Source organism: Triturus cristatus, chromosome 12, assembly GCF_964204655.1.
Source record: "Triturus cristatus chromosome 12, aTriCri1.1, whole genome shotgun sequence".
In the NCBI taxonomy this organism is placed as follows: Eukaryota; Metazoa; Chordata; class Amphibia; order Caudata; family Salamandridae; genus Triturus; species Triturus cristatus.
Window position 1 is genome coordinate 179,854,086 of NC_140595.1, and position 25,908 is coordinate 179,879,993.

The window sequence follows — 25,908 nt, forward strand, 5'->3', positions numbered from 1 at the left end:
ATAGTTACCATAACCGCGAGGATTATAAGGCACTTTAAGAGAATATGGTAGGCAATATCATAGAACAGCTAGAAGGACATGGTTCCGAAAGCTGCAGACAGGTTCAGCTCATGCTAGAGCACCATCTCACATGTTACCAAGCACTCTGCCTTCAGGATTGTCAAGGCCTGCCATAGGAGTGGCTGAAAGGTTACCCATGTGTCTATACATAAGGTAGGTATAGGGATACTATACCTAAGCAAGGGGTGATTACACGACCTTGCCCCAGCTGAGTGATCAGCCAGTTGTGTCATGATGGGAGGCCAGCCAGGGGTGGCATAATACATGCTGCAGCCCCTGGTGGGCCTAGGGTACACCCATGCCCTGGGTACCTAAGGTACACTGTACAGGGCCCTATAAGGTGATCCTTACCAATTGGGTTATGTACCTAAAGTACATAGTATGAATTTAGAGAGAGAACAGCTGGGCTGTGGGTCTGATTAGCAGGCCCACAGCCACATCTATGTCGAAAACCAGTGAAGCAAAAGCAAAAAGTGGGGGTGACCTTAGGAAGCAGACCCTACTCTCCTACACCCCTAACCTGCGCAGATGAGCTGCGACCACCGCCATCACTTTCGTGAACACCCGAGGGGCACTGGTGAGGCCGAAGGGGAGCACGGTAAACTGAAAGTGCTTGTAGCCTACCGTGAACTGCAGGTAACGCCGGTGGGCCGGCAGGACGGGGATGTGGAAATAATCGTCCTTCAAGTCCAACGCTACCATCCAGTCTCCAGGGTCTAGGGCAGCCAGAACCTGAGCTAATGTCAGCATCTTGAACTTCTCCTTCCGGAGGAAGGCATTGACACGCCTGAGGTCCAAGATAGGGTGTAGGCCCCTTTTGCCCTTCTTGGGAACCAGAAAGTAGTGGGAGTGACACCCCGTCCTACTTCTGGGCCTGGAACGCGCTCGATGGCCCCCTTGGCCAAGAGGGCCGTAACTTCCTCCTGTAGAAGTTGCAAGTGATCCCCCGACATGCTGTGGCATGGCTCGAGGGGTCGCCTCAAAGGGGAGGGAGTAGCCCCTTCGGACGATTTGCAGCACCCACCTGTCCGAAGTGATGGTACGCCAGTGGAGTAGGTGATGGCTAACTCTGTCCCTCTGCTCCGCCACGGCAGAATCCACGTCCGCGTTGAGGCTGGTTCTGCAGCCTGTGGCTGGACGAACGTGTGGGGCGCCCCTTCCTTGGCCACGAAAGGGGAGAAAAGCAGAAGTTTGCTGGCGCTGGGCCGACAGACGCAAGGACTCGGCTGTAGCCCTGGAGTCCTTAAAGCGCTCCAGCACGCTATCTGCTTTGTCGCCAAAAAGGCGACGGCCATCAAAGGGCATGTCCATGAGTGCGCTCTGGACATCCCCTGAAAAGTTCGGGACCTCAGCCAGGCGTAACGACGAATCGCCACCATCGTTGCAATCGCTCTGCCCAGCGAGTCCGTGGTGTCAAGTCCACACCTAATGGAATACCGTGCTGCATCACGCCCCTCCGCAAGAGCCTGGGCGAGCCGTGTCCTTGCATCCTCTGGGGCAGCACGTCCGCCACTGTATCCCACAGAGAGTGGGTGTAACGGTCCAAAAGACATGTGGTATAATAGACCGCAAACCAAGATTGAGTGAGGAAAACAGTTTCTTGCCAAACTGTTCCATCCTTTTAGATTCCGGGTCCGGAGGGGAGGACGGGAAGGCGGTTTGAGACGTGGAGGCCTGGATAACCAGACTCTCAGGGGTGGGGTGTACGGACAGAAAGCAGGTGTTGCCCGGAGCTAGGCGGTGGCGTCGGGCCACGTTCCGATCCACAGGAGTCTGTAGAGGGCTTGTACCAAGTGCCCATCAGAACGTCGGTGAGGGCCTCATTAAACTGCAGCAGAGGCTCCAAAGAGCTTACAGGCGGTTGAAGCACCTCAGTGAGGAGGTTAGTCCTCACGGCCGCTGCAGAGAGCTCCAGGCGCAAGGCCTTGGCTTGTTTGCGCAGCACCACAGCATAAGTAGCGCCATCCTCCGTAGCCACGGAAAGGGGAGAGACAAAACCAGTGTCAAGCAAAGTGTCTAGACCACTGGCCTCCCCCAGCTCATCTGCCCAGTCCTGACTTAACCGGCACTGCTGAGCCAGAGGGTCCTCAGACCCCTCCCAGTCCTCCCCTTCATCCGTGTCCTGATAATCAGGTAGAAATGACTGAGCCGGGTCATAGGCAAAAGGCTAACCCATCGACGCCGGAGACGGCACCGAGCGGTGCCGCTCAGGACACCGGACCAGGGCTGAAACCAGGGACGGCGTCAGAGGACGGCGCCGGGAGCGACACCATGGGGATCGGCGCCAGCAGATGAGTTTTGAGGTCAACTGGCGTCGACCGGGATCCAGGCCCGGATCCCACGGGGGCCTGCGACAGCGGGACCGATGTAGACGACAGCACCTAATCCTCCGGCTCGCTAGGACCCCCAGTCGGACCTGCGGGGCCCGGAGGCGCGCCAGCAGGCCTCGACGGCGGGAAGAGTGTCCTCATGGCCACAAGGAAGTCTTGAATCTCGCCCAGAGTCGCATGAAGCCCATGGACCAGAGGGTGTGCGGCCGGATGCGACTCCAGCTTAGCCGCGCGGGTGTCACCCGAATCCTCGGCCGAGTCGCGCGACCGGCATGGGGAGTCAGAAGAGCGATGTCGCTTCTTTGACTTTGCCATGCCTCGACTTACCAGCGTGCGACGACTTGGATCCCGACTAGCGGTGATGACTGCAGCTCCGTGACCAGTCCTCTACTTCCTCCTAGAGCGGCGCGGAGCCGACTGCCGGATCTCGAGGAGCTTGTGGGGCCGCTCCCGCCCAGCTTTCAAGGGCAAGGCCCGGCACGACTTGTCATCGTGGTCGGCCCCAAGACAGTAGAGACACCGATGGTGGGGGTCGGTAACCGACATCAGTCGGTGACAGACGTCACACGGCTTGAACCCGGGCATCCCTACGGGCACCAGGAGTCGAAGTCGACTCGAAAAAGATAGACGAAATTGTCCAAAAAGTTAGTAAAAAAAGGACTATGGGTACGCTCTTCCCGGATCTGCGCTTGCTGGCGTGGAAAAAAGAAGAACAGACGTTAGTGCGTGAGGGCGGTGTCTAAGTACTCCGATGTCATCCCGGTGATCACGACGCAGACGACGGATGCGGAGCCGCAGAAGACTCCTACCGGCGCGCAGGGGTACTGCCGACGAAAAATCTTTCCGGATCCAGCCCGACGCCTGGGGATATTCTAAGGTAAGGAATCGAACGTGTCTTTCAGATTATGTGTGTTTGCTAGAAACGCAATTGTTGCTCCTTTCTTCCTTTTTAAGTGAGGAGCATGAGCTGCTCCTTTTAAATCTTGCCCTGCTTGTTTGTGGCAGAGATGTATGGATTGTAAAATCCACCGTGCAATGATATTTTTGGTAACTGGTCGTCCCAAATAACTGCTGGCAAAAGACACAAAGAATCCCTTTGTCTTCCTGCACTCCTTTATTCTTTCTATATAGTGCATTACTGCCCTCCTCGCGTCCAATGTGTGTAACGCCCTTTTTGTGCTTGTGGATGGTTTTGGGGAAAAACTTGGTATTTGAATTCTCTGATGATGTGGAACTGTGACACCACCTTTGGCAAGAAATGTGGGTCTATTCTCATCACAATCCTATCATTGTGTATTTGCAGGTAGGGGTCTTGTAGTGCACTTGTAATTCGCTCACTCTTCGTAGTGATGCGACAGCGACTAAGAAGGCTGTCTTTAGCGTGAGCACGTGCATAGTTGCCTTGTGAACAGGCTCAAATGGTGCCTTCATCAATTGAGTTAGCACTAAGTTGTATTTCCATGCTGGTTCTGGCATTCTGTTTGGAGGTACGATTCTCTTTGCCCCTCTAGAAATCTTTTTACTACTTGAGAGGTGAAGAAACTCTTTCCTGTTTTGTCTCTTGTGTAAGGCACTATCGCGGCTAAGAGCACCTTTAGAGATGTGTAGCTAGGTTTATTCTGTAGTAGATGTGTTAAGTATTTTAATACTGTTGAGTCATTTGTAATTTTTCTTTGTAGTTTCTCCCTAATGCACCATTCGGAGAATCTCTTTCCACTTTGCTACGTAGCACTTTCTTGTGGTAGGTCTCTTTGCCTCTGACCACCGCCATTGTGCTTGCCGGTAGTTTGAGGTGTGCAAACTTTAGGTCGTCAGGAGCCATGCTGCCAGGCTGAGGCTCTCTGGGTGTAGTACTCTTGCGTTCTACATTGTAAACAGGTACTTTGTTGCGGGGAACCTGCATGCGGGCACTTGTGCCATCTCCATGATCTGTGAGAACCAGGTTTGTCTGGCCCACTGAGGTGCTGTCAATATTAGAGTCTTGTTGCTGAATCTGCATTTGTCTAGTACCCTGTGTAGCAGTGGTATCGGTGGAAAAGCGTAGGCAAATGTCCCAGACCAGCTTATCCATAACGCATTCCCTAGCGACTGTTTGCACGGTTGTCTGGATGCGAAGTTTTGACATTTTGGTGTGATGCAATTAGATCTATTTGCGGAGTTCCCCATTTGAGGAATATCTTTTGGATTTCTTGGTGGTTGATCTCCCATTCGTGGGATGCCGACGTCCGTCTGCGGAGTCTGTCTGCTTCCACATTGTCCTTCCATGGTAGATGAATTGCTAACAAGTCTATTAATCTTGGAAATGCCCATTTCCATATTTCCTGTGCTAGCCCTGATAGGGTCACTGTGTCCCTCCTCGTTTGTTGATGTAGAACATGGTGGTTGTATTGTCCGTTTGGATTAGTACCCTGTGTCGATACAGTTGTTTTTGAAAGGCCTTCAAGGCTAGGAGCACTGTCTTCAGTTCTAGGTAGTTGATTCACTATCGCATTCTGTAGTGACCACAATCTCCGTACCTTGAGGGAGTTTCTGTGCACTCCCCACCCCATTTAGGAGGCATCTGTTGTGATGGTCACTGTTGGAGTTGGTTGTGAGAATAGTCTCCCTTGTGTTATGTTCTTTTTGTTCCACCATGCTATTTCATTCTGTACTACTTGCGTGACAACCACTGGATCTTCCCAACTCCCGGTTGCTTGTGACCATTGCTGTTGGATCCATTCTTGGAATGGCCTCATGTGTAGGCGGAAATTTGGGACCAAATGTATGCATGACGCCATCATTCCCATCGGTTTGCTGACTGTCCTCACTGTCAGAACTTGCCCCTTGTGGTAAAGATGTGTCTCCTTCAATATTGCCAAGGTTCTCTTCGCACTTGGAATGACCTTGTTTTGTATGGTGTTGATCTCTGCACCTAAGAATATCTTCACTTGTTGTGGTTCTACTGATTATTTTGCCCAATGGATTGAAAACCCTAGTTGGGCTTGTGTGTGAATGACTTTTACCATGTGCCGCTTGCATTTGTTATACGAGTTTGCTTTTACCAGCCAGTCATCTAGGTACGGGTATACATTTATCCCCTGCCTCCTTAAGTGTGCTGCAACTGCTGCCAGGCATTTTGTGAAAACCCTTGGTGCGGATTTGAGTCAGAATGCCAGCACTGTGAACTAGTGGTGAGTCTCGTTGATCATAAATCTTAGGAGATGTTTGGGTTTGCTGATGGGGATGTGCAAGTAAGCGTCCTTTAAGTTTATAGTTGCCATGTAATCTCCTTGTAGCTGTGGTATGACCTCTTGGAGTGATGTCATTTTGAACCTTTAGTTTTCATGAACCTGTTCAAGAATCTTAGATCCAGAATTGTCCGTAAGGTTCTGTCTACCTTTAGTATGAGGAAGTAGGGGGAGTAGACCCCCTTGTTCTGTTCCTTGTATGGAACTATTTCTATGGCTTTTTTCTTTAGAAGCTTTTGTGCTTCCTGCAGCAATGTGCACGCTCCTTTGCTGAGCGTACTCTGCCTCTTGGCTTTGTTTGGAGGTGCTTTCTCTAGGTCTAGACAATGACTGTATTGTATGACGTTTAGTATCAATTTGTCAGATGTTATCTTCCTCCGATCCTGGAGGAAGTATTTTACCCTGCCTCCTACTGGTGTGTGATGTAGGGACTGCAGATCTTGATTTTGTCTTTGTGTTGACCCTTTCCGCACCCCTAGAGATGTTGGCTGGGTGTGCGTTGGTCCTACTGAGGAGTCACTTGGATGTGGGTTGTTGACTCACTCTGTCCGTTTCCCCTTCCTCGGGCGTGCCCTCGAAAGGATTGTCTTTGGGGCTGGTACAGCCAGCTTTGTTGCTGTTGTCCCTGCTGTTGTCCCCAATTACCTCCTTGATAACCTTGTTGGAATGTTTGCTGTGGTGCCACAGGTTGGTGGTTCCCCCTACCCGTTGGCCTCCTTGATGGTGTCCCTCTTCTCATGCCTCTGAACTGTAGCGCCCCCATGGACCTAGCTGTTTCGTTGTCCTTTTTGAATTCATTCAGTTTGTCATCAACGTATGCGCCGAAAGGCTGTTCCTCGTTGAAGGGTGTGTTGAGAATGTTGTTCTGAACTTCATTCTTGAAGCCCGAGATCCTTAGCCAGGCATGCCTCCTTTCTGTTATTCCAAGCATCATCTGCCTGATGTCTCCGCTGCGTCTAGGGCAGACTCCAAACATATATGTGCTATGTTCTTTCCCTCTACTACCAGGTGTTTTGCCCTTCTCTGGTATTGCTCTGGCAGGTGTTTTAGGAGTTCACCCACTTCTTTCCAGTGCTGGTATGCGTGTCGGTTGATGAGCGCATTGCAATTGGCGATGTGCCATTGGATCGCCGCGCTTCTCTCCATCTTCCTCCCCTATAGGTCCATTCTCCTGCTCTCCTTATCTGGAGGTGTTCCAGTGTTTGTGGCTAGATTTGCCCTCTTGCTAGCCGTGGATGTGATGATTGAGTTGGCTGGTACTGATCCCGTAATGTACATGGGGTCCTTTGAAGAAAGTTATTATTTCTTCTCTGCTCTTGGGGTTATTGCTTTACACATAAGTTACCCATCAGTTGAGGCACATTACAGGTATTAGTCCAACATAAATTTCATATATCAAAAAGTCGATAAGAGTTTAAAGTCCACAAACAGATCAAGGAATTTCATTAATTCTCATTTTTTATTTTTCTTTCTTGTATTCTCCAAGTATCATTACAACACATAATGTGTTGTAATGATACTTGGACAATACAAGAAAGAAAATTAAAAAATGAGAATTAATGAAATTCCTTGATCTGTTTGTGGACTTTAAACTCTTATCGACTTTTTGATATATGAAATTTATGTTGGACTAATACCTGTAATGTGCCTCAACTGATGGGTAACTAGTGTGGTGACCTCAGTGTGATATCCTTTGGGTTTTTCAACGGGTCTATTTTTCCTCCTAAAAGCAGAGGGGGAGGTTTGGTTTGAGAGCACTGTAGGTTAAACAGGAGAGAAACATTCAGATAACTGATGTGAAGTCACAACAAATAACGAACAAAGTGGATGTGCATGTAAATTCCGGCAGACTGCTGCTTAGGTTCATGTGTGTTAAGATTGCTCTACACATAGCAGGTTCCTTGAAGGCCTCCTTCCCCCTGGTCCAGCACACTTGGGAGCATGGGCAGGAACTGGATTTTAGTCTGATGGCAACAATGCCTCCAAGAGGAAGCAAGATTGGGGTTTTTCTTCCATCACTGCACTCCATGTGTCTGCAGCTCTTTTGATGACCTGATTGTAGATCCCTATGTTGTCTGGCAGCGAAGACCTCGAAGGATAGGATTCTACACCTTCCGGTGATTCGGCATCGAGATACTGCTACTGCAAGTCCCGCGCCTCCGAGGATGTCGAGCCCTGGTAAGTTTGCTAGTCTTCCACCCTTTGTAGCTCTTCCTCCTCCTGTTCTTCGCCAGGTTCAGGTGTGGTCAGTGGTTTAATTTCCTCTACGCACTTTTCGGCTTCGGGTGTGGTTTGACAGAATGCTGTAAAATTTCATTTTTTCCTCAACGTCTTTCTTGCGTTTCAAAATGCTTGCCATTTCTGCCTCAAGCCTTTTCTTCTTTCTTTCCCCAGTCTCAGCCGCATGTTTGGCGTCGAGGGTTTCGGCTTTTCTTTTCACGGTTGATGCCTAAGTCGTACCGGCTTTCAGGCCTCTATTTCGTGGCTGCTTTTCGACGCCTTTCCCTTTTCTTGGGATTTCGCTGTCTGGGAGTCCTTTTCGAAGGAACCGGCGGTCTGTTTGTCCTTGGATGCAGTTGCAGACATCAAATTCTTCGTCGGCCATGCTCCCATCGAGGACTTTGACTCACTTCTGCGAGTTTCAGTGGAGTGTTTGGGGTTTGATGACTTACCTCCTCCGGACTTTTTTCGACCTAGACGGCTATGGCGTCCTCCGGTCTTTCGGCAATTTAATCTTCCTCTCCACTGGAGAGTTCTAAAACTCGGAGCGAAGGAGGTGTCCCCTGCATGCTGCAGTTTGTTCTTCTTTGCCTCTCTTACTCCGAGGGTCTTCGGGTGAAAGCTGAGCAGGCGTTGCAGTCCTCGCTTCGATGGTCAAGCAGCAGGCAGAGATTGCAAACTGGGTGTTGGCCCTTTTGAGCGTACTTGTGGTGGTAGTTTGCGCATTATTTTAAGGGAGTTTTGTCCTTCACCGCGCCCAGGGAGCCCCCTCTGTGCGCATTCTCTGAAGAAGCGAAGTTTTCGATGTTCTTTCTCCTCTTTCGTCGACCTCTGTACGCGACTCGTAATCCGGTATCTTTTTCGTGATTTCGATGTTTGTTGATTTTTTGTCGGTTCTTCTCTACAAAGTTTTGGAGCTCCTTCACCATCGATCCAGACCCAACAGAGGAAAAAAATCTAAAGATGGCAACCAAAGGTGGAAGCTACCGGAGGAAGCACGTCGACATCACGAAGGACAGCAAGTGGTGGTATGTCGATGCCCACCTGAGCCACGAAAAAAAAAAAAAGAAATACTACAATTCCGGACCCGAGCAATAGATGACGGAATAATGCACAGCATAGTGAATCTAGAAAGGTTCATGCTGCAAAACCACAGGTTGCGCAAATGAGCAAGCAGGACAGGAATGTGAAAAAAGGTGTCATGCAGGTCCATCGCTACTTTCCAGTCTCCTGGATCTAGGGCAGACAAGACTGGCTCCAGAGTGAGCATCTTGAAATTTTCCGTTTTTGAGGAAGTAGTGGAGTACTCGCATATCTAGGGTAGGGGACAGGCCCTTTCCCTTCTTTAGGACCAGAAAGTAGCAGGAATAACCACATGCAAGGTCAGGCAGCCCAAATATAAGGCACATGGCATGAAATTCTTTGAGCAGGGCAGTGGGTCGCTCCAGGGAAAGTAAGGAAGCACAGAGCTGACCCAGTCGCATATTCCGCAGAACAAGGCCTAGAGCGCTGTGGGTCCTCTGTCACATCAGATGACGGACAGCTAGAAGGCAAAGCATGGGGATGAAAGTCAAAGCATGCTTAGAGTTCTTGTGTTTCTTATGCTCTTACCAGACCTACCAGATGACTGAGTGGGAGGACAAGGACTTTGGACCAAAGTAACATTGACTGGACCTTCATCTCGACCAAGAACGAGACCTCCAGGACAAACAATGCGGTACAAAGCACCAGGCCGCAAGCAGCTTTAGGGACTGCACCCTCAAATCGTTCAGGGCAATGGCCTGGCAGTCTGAGAACAGCGAGTCGTGGTCGGGATTCAGGCACTAAAGACAAACCAAGTGCGGATCCATCACAGACATGGCAAGGTGGCAGGCACTGCACGGTTTGAGTCCAGAAGTCTTGACAGGCGGGAAAAAAAAAAAAAATCTATAAACCCAAAAGTAGTCGAGAGTCAAAAATACTCCTGCCAAGAAAAAAAAAAATATAGGAGGGTAGCTCTCTTCACATATCTGCGCTGACTGGCGCGGAAAGAAAATAACTCCGCACGCCACAGTGTCGCCTATATAGGAGACGCAGACATCAATAGTGGGGACGACGCAGAATGTCACGCAGAACCAACAGACTCCACCTACCGAGACACAAGGGTATTTCTGCTAGAAAAGTCTTACAGATCCGGTCCGATGCCCGAGAAATTCAAAGGTAAGGAATCTGCTGATAGACCTCACATACTAAATGGCAGGAGTGTGCATAGTGTGTGTATCTGCAGCCAGCTCGTACTACAAATCTAAAGTTACAGCGGAGGGCAGACAAAATCTTGGGCCAGTTTACACCATTTCGCCAAAAGGTGCGGTTTAGATGTAGGAGCCATCATCTCTGAATCAATCAAATGCAGATTCATTTTCCATGGGGAGGGGCACCGAAAACTTCACTGTACAAATAGTTCAGTTGCAGGGTAGTGGGAATAGGACTTCAACTAACAAGGCTAGAAGGATGGCTCAAACAATTCTGGCTGTGGCGCGACCTCAATGGGATAGATCCTCAAATTGGGATAACTAATGAAGGAAGTAGATACATGCACCCTACATCGGGTCTGGGAAAAAGTATATAAGTTTTTTAAAATTTGTTTATATGATTGATAAGCTCTCTTAACCATGTATCTATCACTAATCCTGGCCTGCTGTGACATTGCAGATGTTGGACAATCAATATGTCAAGATATTCCTCAGCCATGTAATTTTCTATGAGCACATTCCTGCCCCTTCACTAGGATCAGGTTACTCCTCCCAGCAGGAACAGTACAGTTCATCTTGAAGGCCCAGCAGCAAAGGAGTATCTGGTCATTTCATTAGGAAATCAACTGTCATCGGAAACAAGTGGTAAGACAAATACTACTTACCAGTATGCATCTGTTGTTGGCATGTAGAGCTGCAGATTCACACACTTCGCATAGATCGCCATCTGGTTTTTTTGCCCGGACGTTTGCACTTGTTTTTGTTCTGGAAAGTCTTTGGAAGTCACGAGATAGGTGACTCCTCCTTTGGATCATAGTGCGCATGGGCATTGGCTCCAGCCTCAGATTGTTTTTCGCCAGCAGGGAAATGATGGAGCTTTGTAAGAAAAAGGAAAGATGCCCATGTATGCTGTATCTAAATAAGATGGTACTGGAACAGATAAAGGTAGCCGGGGAGGTGGGTGGGCGTGTGTGGATCTGCAGCTCTACATGCCAAGAACAGATGCATACTGGTAAGTAGCATTTGCCGTTCGAGGAATCTGAGCTGCAGATCACACACTTAGCATAGATTGTATAGCAGTACCCATCCTTCGTGGCGACAACCAATATCTGCTGCAGGAGTTTGAATTCGTTTTTTGAGAACAGCCTGGCCCACACTAGCTTGTTTTGTTTGCACATCCACGCAATAGTGTTTTGTGAATGTGTGCGGTGTAGACCATGTAGCTGCCCTGCAGATGTCATCTAAGGGAATGTTCCCTAAAAATGCCATTGAAGCCCCTATCTTTCGGAGGAACAGATAAAGTACCTTCTGCTTTGTGGTAGCAAATTTGAATGCATTTAACGATCCATCTAGCTATCCCAGACTTTGACATGGGGTTGCCTTTGTGTGGTTGTGAAAAAGACAAAGTTATTTGGTCTCACGAAAAGGTTGTGTTCTCTCGATGTAATAAAGCAATGCTCTTTCAACATCTAAAGTATGAAGAGCTCTTTCTGCGACTGTCTGTGGTTGCGAGAGCAATACGGGCCACTCCACAGACTGATTGAAGTGGAAGGGAGAAATGACTTTTGGAAGCAGTTTAGGATTAGTTGCAAAAAAGGTTCCTGGATAGTTGGTGTTTGTAGCTCACTAACTCCACGTAGAATCGCTGGGACCCCAAGGAACCACCCAGAGGAGTGACACGGAGCAGTAATGGCTACTAGGAAAGCTACATTCCATGTTAAGAATTGAGGCTCACTTTTATGAAGAGGTTCAAAAGGAGGGCCCATTAGTCTTGTGAGAACGATCTTTAAATTCCACACAGGTGAGGCTGGAACTCTGGAGGAATTCTACTTTTAAGGCCTTCCATAAAGGCTTTGATGGCAGGTACCCTGAAAACGGATGTGTTGTCTATTTTGTAGGTATGCTGCTAAGGCAGCAAGTTGCAGTCTAATGGACGTATAGGCTAAGTTGCACCTTTGGAGGAGTAGAAGGTACCCTATGATGTTATGTTATGTTATTTTATATTCCAATAGTAACGCGCTCGGCTATTCACGAGTATCCCGGCGCGAAACCTGAGGGCAAACAGAGACAATCAAACAAAGAAATGTTTTCAGCTTCCTTTTAAAAACTACAAGCTCCTGGGTAAGACGAAGATCAAGGGGAAGGGCATTCCAGGCCCTACTGGCTCTGACCACCAGAGAGCAGCCTCCAATCCTCTGAAGTCCAAATCTCGGAATCAAGGCTAGGCCTAGAGAAGCCGAGCGCAGGGCCCGCGCGGGGACATAGAAAGAAAAGCGCCTCTGAAGATAGAGAGGACTCTGACCATGTAGAGCACGATGGGCCAGAACCAGAGATTTATATTTGATTCTGGCCACAACTGGTAACCAATGGAGGGAAGCCAGATGAGAAGTGACTCATCCTCGAAGAGAGGCCCAGTAGCAGCCTAGCCGCAGTATTCTGGACTACCTGCAATTTCTTAATTAGGTAACCAGGAGACCCGATAGAGTTTGCATAGTCCAGCCGAGAAAGGATCAAAGCGCAAGTAACTAACTATGGCTGCCTGCGGAAGGAGAGGAAAAAAACTCAGGGTTTTAATAAGTCCAAAGCAGCAGCCAGCAGTTTTCTTGATATGGGTGGAGAACACCAGATTCTCCTCGAACCAGACGCCCAAGTTCTTAGTGGGCTGTCCCTCGGACGAGGGAAGAGGAAGCTCCTGTGGCCAAAGCTGATGACGGAAATCAGACGGAAAAGTGCCAAAAAGCAGGATCTCAGATTTTTGCTCATTACACTTGAGCTGAGCGCCTGCCAGCCAAGTGAAGATGGAGCGAAGGCACTGTTGGGCCGCAAGGACCGAACTAGAGGCCTTATCCCAGGTGAACAGGAGCTGAGTGTCGTCTGCATAGGCAAAGACCTTAGCACCAAGAGCTTCAGCCAGATGGATCAAAGGCGTATCAAATGTTAAAGAGCAAAGGGCTAAGGGAGGAACCCTGCGGGACACCCATGGTGACCACTGCTACAGCTGCCAGTAGTCTAGCTGGGCAGGCATCTGCCGGGGACCCCGATTTAAGTCCTCTGAGGATTTTAAGACTTTCCAGAGGGTGAACCGGGATAAAAGCGGACAACCGAGTAGAAGGAACCGGCCACACAGGCTGCGACCCTGGCAGAACACGCAAGTCAGGAGAGAAGGAGGCTTGAATGGCCGTAATTTTATCGCTGAACGACCCAGCCAAGATGTTGCACCAGTCAAAGGAGGAAGGAGCCACGCTTATTTGGGCCAACGGGGAGGTAAAACTCTGGACTATAGAAAAGATTTCCTTAGAGTTGTTCCTAGCCGCCTCGATGCGGGAGGCGTAAAAGAGACCTTTAGCCACAGAGATGGCGGCATAATACGATCTTTGGGTTGTTCTAAGCCGGATTTTGACCACCGGGCAGTAATTGCTCCTCCGCCAAACTCGCTCCAGGACTTTACACTCCCGTTTAAGCTCCTTGAGGGCGGGAGTGAACCAGGGTTTAGAGGGAGTAATTCTAGCCAGTCTTATAGGTCGAGAAGAGGTGATCGAATTCACTGCTCCAGACACCCAGCCAGAAAACCCTGATATGCAATCCTCCAAACACCCGGACATCGGGGGCCTGGCTATGTCCAGAGCCTGAGCAAGATCCAGAGGATCCACTTTCCCCAGAGTAGGTTTCAAGAAGACAGGTGCCTGAGCCTCAGCCCTGGAGACGGTCCAAGAGAAGTGAGATAAATGGTGATCAGACCATGACACTGGGAGGGGATCATGTACCAGAATGGAAAAATTGGAACAGATAGGATCCAGTATATGGTCAGCCTGATGGGTGGGGAGGCCGACGTGCTGGGCAAGTTGGGCAGTATGAAGATTGTCCAGCAAGTCAGAGACCTCCTTGACCTCTGGCGTATCCAAATGAAAATTCAAGTCACCTAGCACCAAATCGTGAGAAAACCTAGCTGCCCTAGAGGTAAGAGCATCTCCCCACGCCAGAAGAAAGGGGCCAGAGGGGCCCGGGGGCTGATAGATCAGGGAAACCCCAAGAGTGAAGTGGGCTGACAAGTGGGCGCTAAAATCAAGTGCCTCGCAGCCGGCCCAGTCCCCTGAGTCGCCCAAATGAAGATCCCACCGATCTTTATAGATAACTGCAACACCTCCTCCCCTGAACCCCTGACAATCAGCTCTCCGGATCTTATAGCCCACCGAAGTCGTCAAAGCAACTATGGGAGCGGAGGATGGATCCAGCCAAGTCTCCGTAAGGAGCATGTCTAAGGTGCCATCCTCCAACAGCTTATGAACGTCCGCATGATGTTTCTTCAAAGAACGAGCATTAATTAGAGCTGCCGAAAACGTAACAGAATTAGTCCGCTCAGTGGGACCGGAGAATATAGTGGAGGGCCGTCTACAACTCACCCCTAGCTGAAAACCACAGACTGCAAGCTCCCAAAGGCCTCTCTGCCACTTTCAAAGAGTGAGGTTTGCGACAGGCAGTCGAGTCCAATGCCCTGAGAGCCTCCCCGGAATATGAGACCAGAGCCGCGGGCTGGTGAGACCCTTGAGCCCACAAAGTTGCCTCACTCGCGCTGGGCGCTGCCGAGGCGCAGTCGGGCTTGCCTTAGGCGCACCTTCGGAGCACCAGCGGCGCGTCCGCTGCGCGTCCGTTCGGCGCGCATTAAATGCCCCTGATGTCAGAACTACTAGAGCGCTGATCAGCATCAATTGTCAAAATGGTGCCCAAATAACCTGGAAATCCCGCCAACCCTCGCCGAGATCGGCGCCCCAAAGAGGAAAGAGGTAAGAGGGAGTAGATGTTTAAAAAGAGCGTAATTTCTTTTAAGGTGCGGGTAAGCGAAGGGAATCAATCTTAAATAGCAGCAAGTAAATAGAAATGCTAAAAACACTTTCACTAAAATACTTCAAATCAGAGCACAAAACACTTTAGATGTGTTGGATAGACACGTCTAGGGGATTGATTGCGTTATGACAATATATCACAAATCGCTTCCACTTGGCTGCATAGCAGGCTCTAGTGGTGGGACATCTAGCTTCTCTAATGACGTTCATACAGTCAGGGTGTAGATGAAGGTAACCAAACTTTAAGACCTCAGCAGCCATATCGCAAGATTGAGCTGATCTGGGTCCGGGTGTCTGATCTCTCCACGGTTCTCGGTTAAAAGGCGTGGTGAGAGGTGTAATATTTGGTGCGGCACTACGGACAGTTCCAGTAATGTGGTGTACCACGGATGTCTGGCCCAAGTTGGAGCAACTAGAATGAGTGTTAGCGAGTGTTGCTGTAGTTTGCGCACCACCAGTGGAATGAGTGGGAGAGGCGGAAAAGCGTACGCAAATCTGCCTGACCAATTCATCCATATCGCACTGCCTTTGGACAATGGGTGTGGATATCTGGCGGCGAAGCTTGGGCATTTGGCGTTTGTGGGTGGCGAAGACATCTATCTGTGGTTGCCCCTACATTTGAAACAGCTGAAGAACTTGCGGATGAAGTTCCCACTCGTGGATTTGTTGTGTAGGGGAACTACTTCTATTTCATTTTTTTGTAGGAGGGAGATTACCTTTAGCAGCGATAGATGTTCTTGTGACATTGGACGCTGTTTGGGTGGTATGTTGGGGGGGGGGGGGGTAGAGGTAAGCTCGAGACAGTAACCCGATTTAACTATTTGTCACACCCACCTGTCTGTGGTGATGTTGGTCCAGACAGCAAAGAACTTTTGTAGTCTTCCCCCGACTGGAGTGGAATGGTCCGGGGGAAGCAGAGGGAAGTCAATTGGGTAGGGGTGGAGGCAGAGCGGGTGCTGTTAGTCCTGCCTCTGCCCTTGTTATTGTTGCCTCTGTAACCTCCTCTGGTATCCTCAGGTGAAGGTGGACGGGGTGGGAGCCTTGTAAGAGGTGGAGGGGTTGTCTGAGGAGTAGCCTCTGGACTTGCCTTTGTAGGAGGAGCGACGAAAAGAACGTCTGGGAGCTTGCGATTGCAAGGCTCCCATTGACCTGGCTATGTCCGTGTCCTTTTTCATTTTGTCCAGGGAGGAGTCCACATTAGGGCCAAAGAGGTGCTCTTGGTCGAATGGTTGGTTCAGGATTGAACTTTGTACCTCAGGCTTAAAGCCTGAAATGCGTAGCCAAGCGTGCCTACGCAAAAGGACACTTGTATTTACAGCTCTGGAGGCGGTATCTGAAACATCGAGAGTGCAACGGATGGAGGTATTGGTAATTAGTTTACCCTCCTGTATGAGGCTGTTTGCTTTGTTTTTGTATTTGTCCGGAAGGTATTGCAAAAGGGACTCTAACTCATCATAGTGTGCCCTAGTGTGGCTAGCAGGGCCTGAATGTGTGCGATGCGCCGTATATTAGCTGCTTGTGAGGCTGTTCTCTTGCCGGGGGCGTCCCAAGAGTTTAGACTCTTTGTCGGGTGGGGCTGTGTCACCTGATGTTTGAGAGTTAGCCCTCTTTCTGACATTGGATACCACCATTGAGTCTAATGGAACAGGGCCCTTAATGTAAGCTGGGTCTGTAGGGGCAGCTTTATATTTTATCTTTATGCGAGGGTTGATGACTCGAGCCCTAACAGGATCTTTAAATACATCTGGAGCATGCTTAATAACTCCTTTGAGCATGGGTAAAGTAGATGTGGACCTTTGGGTGTTGTTGAAAGTGTCCAACAAAAAATCGTCCTCCACAGGGTCTGTGTGTAGGTCGACCCAGTGGTACTGGACAGCTCGGTGTACGAGCTGATTGAAACCCATGGCGTCCTGTGGTGGGGAAGGGATAGATGTCAACTTGCGGGGCAGTAGGGACATCAGGTGTATTATAGTCAACCCAGGGGTCAGGGGAATCAGGTGGATCGGGATCCCCTAGTGGCAGATCCCCCATACCCCCCCGCCGCCCACCGTGTCAGAGGTGTCGTCTACTGGTGTAGGAGATGGTGTAGAAGAACGAGGTGGTGGTGGTGGTGAAGAGAATCCAAGAGGGGATGAAGCAATGTCCCTCTTAGGTGGTGGAGCAGCTGTAGGGTTGTCCAGTGGGCTTTTCCTGGAACTTGACCAGTTTTAGGGTCTTTAACCAGAGTTTTTTGTGCAGGGTCTGATTGAAAAAGTTGTTTGGCAGTCCCTGTATGTTTTTTGGGTTCAGATGATTTTTTCGGCTCCGAAGAGCGCGAGTGCGAACTCTTATGGAGTGGCTTCTTGGTCGGCTTCCACTATTCAGTGCCGGCGAGTCGGTGCTAGTTGTTTTCGGTGTCGAGGGCTTTGAGGTGGAAGCAGCATTCGACACGGAGGAGGGGGCGGATTCTTTTTCAGTGCCGAAGATTGAGTTTCGGCACCAGTGGCAGGCTGACTCGAGCCCGAGACGCCTGAAGGCTTGGTAGGCTTCTTTGCCAGGCCAGAGGGCGAGACGTGGGAAGCGGTGTGTCGGTGTGCACCTGGGCCCAAAGATGAAGGTGTGACCGAAGCCTTTTTGCATGGAGGGGGTGGGGGACGACGTCTTTACTTACGACCCTCTGCGCCAGTTGATTTCTTCGACATCGGAGTCATCGGCTTCGGAGGCGCTGACTAGGCTTTCTTCAACCCTCTCCCGCTGTGGTACATAGACGCCCTCTTAGATGTCATCGGGGATGGACGTCGACGAGCGAGCCATGGTCCTCCGACCTCGCCGATCCAGAATTGTCTTCTTGGAGTGGAAAGAGGCACAAGCTGGACAGTCTTCGGCCTCGTGCTCCGGTGACAAGCAGAGGTTACACACCTCATGCAGATCAGTGTAGGGGAACTTCGACCCACATCGAGGACACTTCTTGAATGACATACTTTCCATGAGCCAGATGCTAAGGCCCAGGTAGGCCTGAAGGCCTTCGTCGACGACCGGAATCGAAGACTTCGACTTGGAGAGATGCGCGACGAGTAGGGTTCGCAATCGAGACAATACCGTAGAAAGGGTGAAGGATTGCACATCAAAATGGAATCGGTAACGGTTCAGAACTGGAGCGCGAAAAATACATCAAAGCCCGATGGCGGAAAAAAAACAATCTGAGGATGGAGCCGATGCCCATGCGCACTATGATCCAAAGGAGGGGTCGCCTATCTTGTGACTTCCAAAGACTTTCCAGGACAAAAACAAGTGCAAACATCCGGGCCCAACACCAGATGGCGATCTGCAGCTCATATGACTCGAACACTACCTTTCTCATCTTTTGCTGCACAAGTAGTACACTTTAATGGAGGAAAACACATACACAGAGGAGCAAAGCTTTGAAAGTCAAAGCTCATATTGAATAACACCAAAGTCACCACCATGTCCCTCCCAGGTGTCCTTGGAGAATTTAGAATTTGCCAACAAATACAGATCTTCCAGCAACTTGGCTATGGAAAATTAATTTAAACGGAGCTATTCAAAGCCTTCACATCTTTTATTCAGCAAAAAAAAGATTAAATCATTGAAATTCTGCTGCAACAGATCACACAACAAGATTATCAAGTATGCAATAAGCTGAAAACTACCAGTGCAGAGAACTACTTTCTACATTTTACGGAGACCAAATTCACTTAGCAAACCCCCGTTCAATCTTCAAGAGAAAAACTTTGTGCACCATTATGCAAGTGTTGACGCATTAAAGCTTAAAATTACCTGTACAGGCGAAATGGCATCCAAGCTACTTGTACTTGGTGGACGGCCTTTGGGCATGACCCCAGGAGGTGGCTGTCTGGCTTTGTTCATCACGTTACTGCAATTCGCAACCATAGTGAGGATGGTTTCCGACAACTCCTGAGAAACGCTCCTGCATGACAAAGACACACTAAATACCAACAGTACCTGGTGCTAAAATTAAAAGTTCTCAACACCCCTTCACTCCTCAGAGGAGGAATTAGGAAAATTAGCATTTTCTAACAAGGTTTCCTTGATGCATCCCAACATTGATAAATATTGCACGTAATATTAGAGCAAACAACTTATAAGCGTCTTTAATCCATAATGTTATTGCTCAACTTTAAGTAAGGAAAAAGGTGACCATTCTACAAAGGTATTTTTAACGGACAGCACTAGAAATGCAAGCCATTCCCACTTCAGAAACGCAGAAAGAGATCACACCAATCTTGAGGATGCTAGCACAGGTCTAGCAAGTACAGATACCCACAGTGGGTGCTCTGTGATGCTAAAATGCTTTAGAAAAAAAAAAACTTTAACACAAGAATCTCATCTCCGATCCCCTGATCTGTCATTCTGTGGTCTGCTTGCTCAGTAAAATGTATACTATATAGTGATGCCCCCAAGCTTGCTGGATGTCGGGTCCCTGCGATTATGTTCGCAGATACCCTACTACTTTCGAAGTCTCCGATGGGCATCCAACGAGTGTTGGATGGTTTTGAGATATGGTGGTGAACTCTGGGGCTCTTATTGCCGCCCAGATATCAGTCACAGAAAACAAATTCCAAAGGCAGTTGTTGGCCGCCGCCCCCCGCCCCCCAATAATCCTTTACTGCCACTGAGACTCGATCTGGGTCTCAGATCTATAGATGAAGAATTGGGTCTCAAACCTCTAACATTCTGGCGGAGGATTTGAAAAGAACTTCTGGAAGTCCTAGGGCTACATAACGCAGGGAAACATCCTTGGCTGAGGTATGTGAAGGAGGAATTGGGGAGAATAGGCCTTCCGCTGCTCTGGTCTGACCCGGCGACAGCATCTATTAGTGTTTCACGGAAGCATTTGGCTAACCTATATTATTAAGCCAAATTAATTGCCTCTGTACAGAAATTCCAAGCTTCCATTTTAACAAACTTTTTTATTGTTTAAAGATTTTTATACTTTTGAGGATGTTTTAAACGATATCAGACCATACTTTACAAGTAAATTGTATTTGCAATGGAGATATGGCACCTTACCTATAAGACCCTTCACGAGTAAATGGTCTCCGCTCTCTCCAAAAAATTGTCCTGGTTGTGATGCCGATCAGGAAACTGAACTGCATATACTATTTTTCTGTCCTGCTTACAAAAAGTTCAGAAGGTGCTGGATTGTTCCAGTCTGCAAAAATTTTGGGTTCAACCACTGTATGCACGCTTATCGAATTTATAAAACAGACCTAACTTCTGTAATCGTCTGTGCTGTGTCATTATTTTTGGCAGCTAGTTGGAGGAAAAGAAGGATTTGTGACAACCTTGCTGGAAATTATATCCTCCCGTCAGTGTCATAGCTGCTATGAAGAAGTCTTTTAAAGTCTAGATTGTACGGAGGTATTGTAAAATGTTGTATGGTCTTGTATATTTGCACTAATCTGGTCTATTCTCTTTTTTTAATGTTAACTGTATGTATACTTTTATGACTAATGTCGAAATAAAGATTGATGATGATTGTATACTATTTTATTACATTGGAATGGGATTTTTAATGTGTTGCATTTGACGTATTAACTGTTTTGGTACTGACGAATGCTATACACTGGTTTGCCTTAGGTTAGGTCTAAATGCTCTGAGCCACAGCTACCCACAACTGTGTTAAGGTTTAAATTAGACTAACCAAACAGAACCGCATAAAGATAGTGACATTACATGCTGTGGTCTCAATCACCCCAACTAATCATCCACTTTCTCACTGATCTGGAAATTTAGATATAGACAGAGGAAGAGATCAATGGTGAGGTGCAGAGATGAACAAGCCTTACCATCACAGAGTGTGGTGAGGGGCAAAGCAGAGGGATTAATGATAGCCTTCCACCAATAATGGTTATGAATAACATCAATGAACAACTTACTTACCTTGAGTAGCGCATTATCTGATAGAGACAGGATCTAGGCAAGGATTCCTTAATTTAATTAGCGAGGGAGTTATATGGGCTCATCGTCGTCACATCCAATAGACATCGATATGGAGACTTGCAGATGTGCTATGGGAAAAAAACTCACAAATCCAATCTCGCGCCAGAGAAATATTCTTAAGTAAGGCATCTGTGGCTAGATGTCTCTAAAAGATTGCATATATGGTCTGTGGCAAGGCATTTTCCACATATTTCTTTTAACAAATACATTCAACAAAATGCCGGAAGCAAGCAATTAATTCCGAATGAAGACGCCATTCGTGATCCATCATGCACTTGCAGCGGAGATCGTCCGCCCTGGCGTTCAGAGAACGTGCCAGGTGTTGAACCACCAAGGAAATGCCTTGATGTTCCAGGTACTCCCAGAGGCGGAGGGCCTCCTGATATAGGGTCCACGACCCCACCCCCACCCTGTTTGTTGCAATACCACATGGCGGTGGTGTTGTCTGAACACCTACACTACTCCTCCCCGGACAGAGGGAAGAGTTGTCTTTAGTGCAAGGCGAATCGCCCGGAGCTCCAGAAGGTTGATGTGAAGCTCGGACTCTGCCAGATATCAGAGGCCTCTGATCTCAGCCTCTCCCATGTGGCCGCCTAACCCCAGAAGGGAGGAATCCGTCACGACAGTGTGGTTGGGTTGAGGAAACAAGATCGGCCACTGACCCAATCCTGGTTCGTAAGCCACTGTAAGAAGGTGGGTTTCTGTTGCAGTAACCCCCCTTTTTTGCCTAATAGCTGATGCACTTTTCCTTGTTGTGCCCTGGCCTTCTGCCAATCAGGTGCCCAGGGTCTGTGTTCCTTCCCTAAAAACTGCCCAACAGCCAAAACCCAAATTGGCAAACCCTGGCCACATGTCAGCCCCTGGTAAATGGTACCCAGGGCCTTGTGACCAGGGAAGGCCTCCAAGGGCTGCAGCACTCAATGTGCCACCCTTAGAGGCCTAAGACACACACTGCTCTTGCAGGCTGAGTGTCTGGATACAAGACAAAACAGAGTCGACATGGCACACATCCCTGTGTGACATGCCCACAACCTGCACTGCCCTGGCATACATCAGCCACCCTCTAGCTGGGTGCCCTATGACAGTGGTGTGGGCACAGAGGCAGGAGCCCTGTGCCCCTACAGTACCCAGGTCCATTCCTGGGTCCTGTAAGTGCAGTGCTGCCATCTAAGAGTATATGGTGCTGGGAGCTTGTCAATCATGAACTCCACAGCACCATAATGGCAGCACTGAAAACTGAAGTTTGGTATCAAACTGCTCAGTACATTAAATCCACACTGATGCCAGTGTGGGATTTAATGTACCAAGCACCACAGAGGGCATCTTAGGGAGGCCCCTTGAAACCTAAACCTACAATCCAAGTCTGGTTCTGAGGCTGCCTAGGCTGCCACACAGCAGACATGTTGCTGGACCCCTGGGTAGGAGAGCCCCTGCTCTCCTGGGTCTGCAACAATGCACATCCTGGGCGAGGTGCTAAATCTCCTCCCCCAGGATGGGAGGGGAAGCTTCAAAGGTATGCCGCCTCTGTGAGCTTCCCCAGGCCACTGCAACCCCCCACTCTGGCGGGAAGCTTGGCCGGAAACCCCAAATAAGGACAGGGGATGTGCCAGCCTGCCAACCCCACCCCTCAGGTGGGGGAGGTGAGGTAAAGCACATCTCCGGGCTCTCGCCATCTTGAAGATGGGAAGCCCTGCCCAATCAGGACTAGGCTACTGCCCCCCTCCCACAGGAGAGAGGCAGGATGGGGGGTGTACCCACCCCAGGACAGGGACCCATTGGCCCCTGCCCTTCACCTACCTTTAATGCCCCTAAATCTAGTATTTAGGGGCACCCTGAACCTTCCTTCCCCAGATTCCAAAATCCGAAGAGCTAGAAGAAAGAAGACCTGCCCTGAAGCTGCTAAGAAGAGGAAGACACAAACTGCTTTGGCCCCAGCCCTAACGGCCTGTCGACCCTCGAACCTGCTCCTGCTCCAACCCGGCATCTTTTGTGGCCAGCAACCTCACAAACTCCGGAGAACCTGGCTACCTTTTGACTCTAAGCCCCTGGGACTCCCATGAGTAGAGGCTCTACTCCAAATCTACTTCCAATCCCTGGCAGCAGCCCGGAACCGCGAACCAAGCACACACTGCACCAGCCAAGCCTGGCCTGTGCCGGAGTGAACAAATACCACGAGGACGGCCCCACGGTGACTCTGACCCCGAGTCCGGCACCCAAGGACCTCCCTCGACACTCCTGAAGAAGCCTGCAGCCTCAGAACAAGGCGCCCCCCCTACCGCGAACAACAGAGGGTATGCTTTCCCGACACCAAAAGGCACCCCTGCACCCGGCGCCCCCCTGTGCCCAATCCCGTGGTACCTACCTATCCTCCAACTACTCAACTTACCTCTCGAAGTGGTGGTGGCGGCACCTGAAGAATCCTCGTCCCAGAGCTTGCAGTCTTTTTCTAAACCGGAGATTTCCCATTGAAATCAATTGAGCTCCTGAAAGCTCAAATGCACCCTGCACCCAGCCGCCCGAGTGGCCCTGGCAGTGCAACCTCTACACCTATCTACTTCCCCACTTGCCCTAAGTGAGCAGGAGCCCAGCTCCCACAGCCGTGTGGCCTGCTAGTCAGCAGCCACCAACCAAGTCCCCCCCCCCTATCCCTCATAGGATAACATTGGGCCTAACTCTCTCTGCAACCGGCTGCCCTAGTGCCGCTGGGAGTGAACCAACTGTACCTACCTGACCCTGGGGGACCCCTGAGTCTACGCCCAGAACCTTTTAACCGATAACTATTTTCTTTGTAGGGTAACATTGACTGGCTTTTTCCTGAAATTTCTTCTAAGTGTGGACTTTTAAAAACTAAAAATATTTACCAAAAATCAGCCGATTAGCAAAAACGAAAATACTCACCGGCTCTTAGGTGAGCTCCCAGTGCCGGATCTTGGTACCCAGCACTGACTACTTTCAACTGTACCTACCAGTAACCCAATTTTCTTCCATAGGAAATCATTGACTTTTTCAGTGAAATTTCTATTTTCTTCATAGGGTAACATTGACTGGCTTTTTCCTGAAATTACTTCTAAGTGTCAATTTCTGCAATCTTTAAATATTCTTTAAAAATCGTATAATAACTGAAAACGTAATTACTTACCCGTTTAGGATAAAGGTCCCAGTACTGAGTCTAGGCACCCAGTACTGGATTACAAAAAGTAACGAGAACATACTATACCTGTAACTTGAATTTTCTGCCATAGGGAATCATTGACTGTTTTCTATGAAATATTTTCTAAGTGTCAACTTTTAACCCCTTCGACGCGCTTGACGGAACGGTTCCGTCATGCACGTCGGTTGGGCTGTGCTTATGACGGAACCGTTCCGTCATGGCCCCGCCCGCGCACGGAATCTTCAGCGTGGCGCGGAAATCCGCGCCGCGCTGAAGGGGTTAAAATAGCAAAATATGGTCTAAAAATCACAGTAATTAAGTCGACTTTTATCACTTGATTCCAAGTACTGACCCAGGACTGAATCTAGGATCCAGTCCTGGAATTCCAAAAGTAATCCTAAAAGTAATCTGTGGCAAATAACATGAAACTACCATTGAACTCAATGCATTATTGCATTTAAAATAGTGTTGCCTATTGCAACCACTTTTAACTGTTTACAAAAGTCAATTGCATATTGCAAAAGCATTTATATAAAGCATCTCATTCTGAGAAAGTAGATTTTAAATCCAATTGTTGGTTCTAAAATAAAACAAGCATATATTTTTTATATAAAACCATTGGCCTAGAGTTCAGTTATTGAGTGTGTGAAACCATTTGCTGACTGAGTGTGTACAACAAATGCTTTACACTGTCCTCTGATACTGCCTTACTGCTCGACCAAGCTACCACTAGAGAGAAAGGTTATATCTAACTTTAGCCTCTGCCAAGCCTCTGGGGACTGTGGACTCTGTACACCCTGTACCTAATTAGGGAACAGTATATACAGATTCACTTTCTCACAGCCACCACTGCAATTGTTGAGCAGTGCCCTCCGGGATCTGAATGTAGTCTGACAGATTACCCCGATGCTGCGCCCACTGGAACTTCAGGTCTCACTAAAGAGCCCGCATATGGCACCTGGCATGATTGGTCAGCAGGATACAGGAGGCCATGAGGCCCAGCAGGCTCAGGGTAATTCCGACCGAAACCCGAGACAAGGGCGGAAAGATTGGAATCAAAGCCCGATTGTCTCGACTCGCTACTCGGGAGGATAGACCCGAAACTGCGTCGTGTCCAGAACCGCTCCAATGGAGAGGAGCTTGTGAGAAGGAATCCAGTGCGACTTCGGCACATTGATGGAGAACCCCAGCAGATGCAAGAGGTGCGCCGTAGTATGGAGGTGGGAGATGACTGACCGGGGCGAGCCCGGCTTCAACAGCCAGTCGTCGAGATAGAGGAAGACTGCAACCCCTGATCTGCGCAGATGAGCTGCGACCACCATCACCTTTGTGAAAACCCGAGGGGCGCTGGTAAGGCCAAAGGGGAGCACGGTAAACTGAAAATGCTTGTGGCCTATCATGAACCGCAGGTAACGCCGGTGGGCCGGGATGTGAAAATAAGCGTCCTCCATGTCCAATGCTACCATCCAGTCTTGCTGGTCGAGGGCAGACAAAACCTGAGCAGGCTTCAACTTTTTGAAGGAGGAAGCAATTGACGTCCCTGAGATCCAAGATAGAACGCAGGCCCTTGTCCTTTTTGGGAACCAGAAAGTAGTGGGAGTAGCAACCACGACGTACTTCTGGGACAGGAACGTGCTCAATTGCTCCCTTGGCCAAGAGAGCGGTAACTTCCTGCTGGAGAAGTGCCTGATGATCCTCAGACATGCGGTGATAACAAGGTGGCATGGCTGGAGGCGTAGTCTCGAAGGGGAGGGAGTAGTCCCTTCGGACTATCTGCAAAACCTCCTTGTCCGAAGTGATGGTGCGCCAGTGGGGGAGGTGATGGCGAATCCTACCACCCACTGGCGTTTGATGGGCCTGAAAGGTCGGACTAGGAGGGTTTGG

At 49.2% G+C, this 25,908-nt stretch overlaps 1 protein-coding gene across 10 annotated transcripts in view; it reads right to left on the reverse strand.

Moving 5' to 3' along the window:
* The window catches only part of CNOT1 (CCR4-NOT transcription complex subunit 1), a 1,579,387-nt gene that overhangs the window by 1,057,475 nt on the left and 496,004 nt on the right, over positions 1-25,908 (reverse strand). For all 10 annotated transcript variants that reach the window (XM_085638198.1, XM_085638193.1, XM_085638201.1 and 7 more), the window contains one exon: positions 18,687-18,837. In XM_085638198.1, coding sequence (XP_085494324.1) covers positions 18,687-18,837 — 151 coding nt within the window. The remainder of the gene's footprint in view (positions 1-18,686; positions 18,838-25,908) is intronic.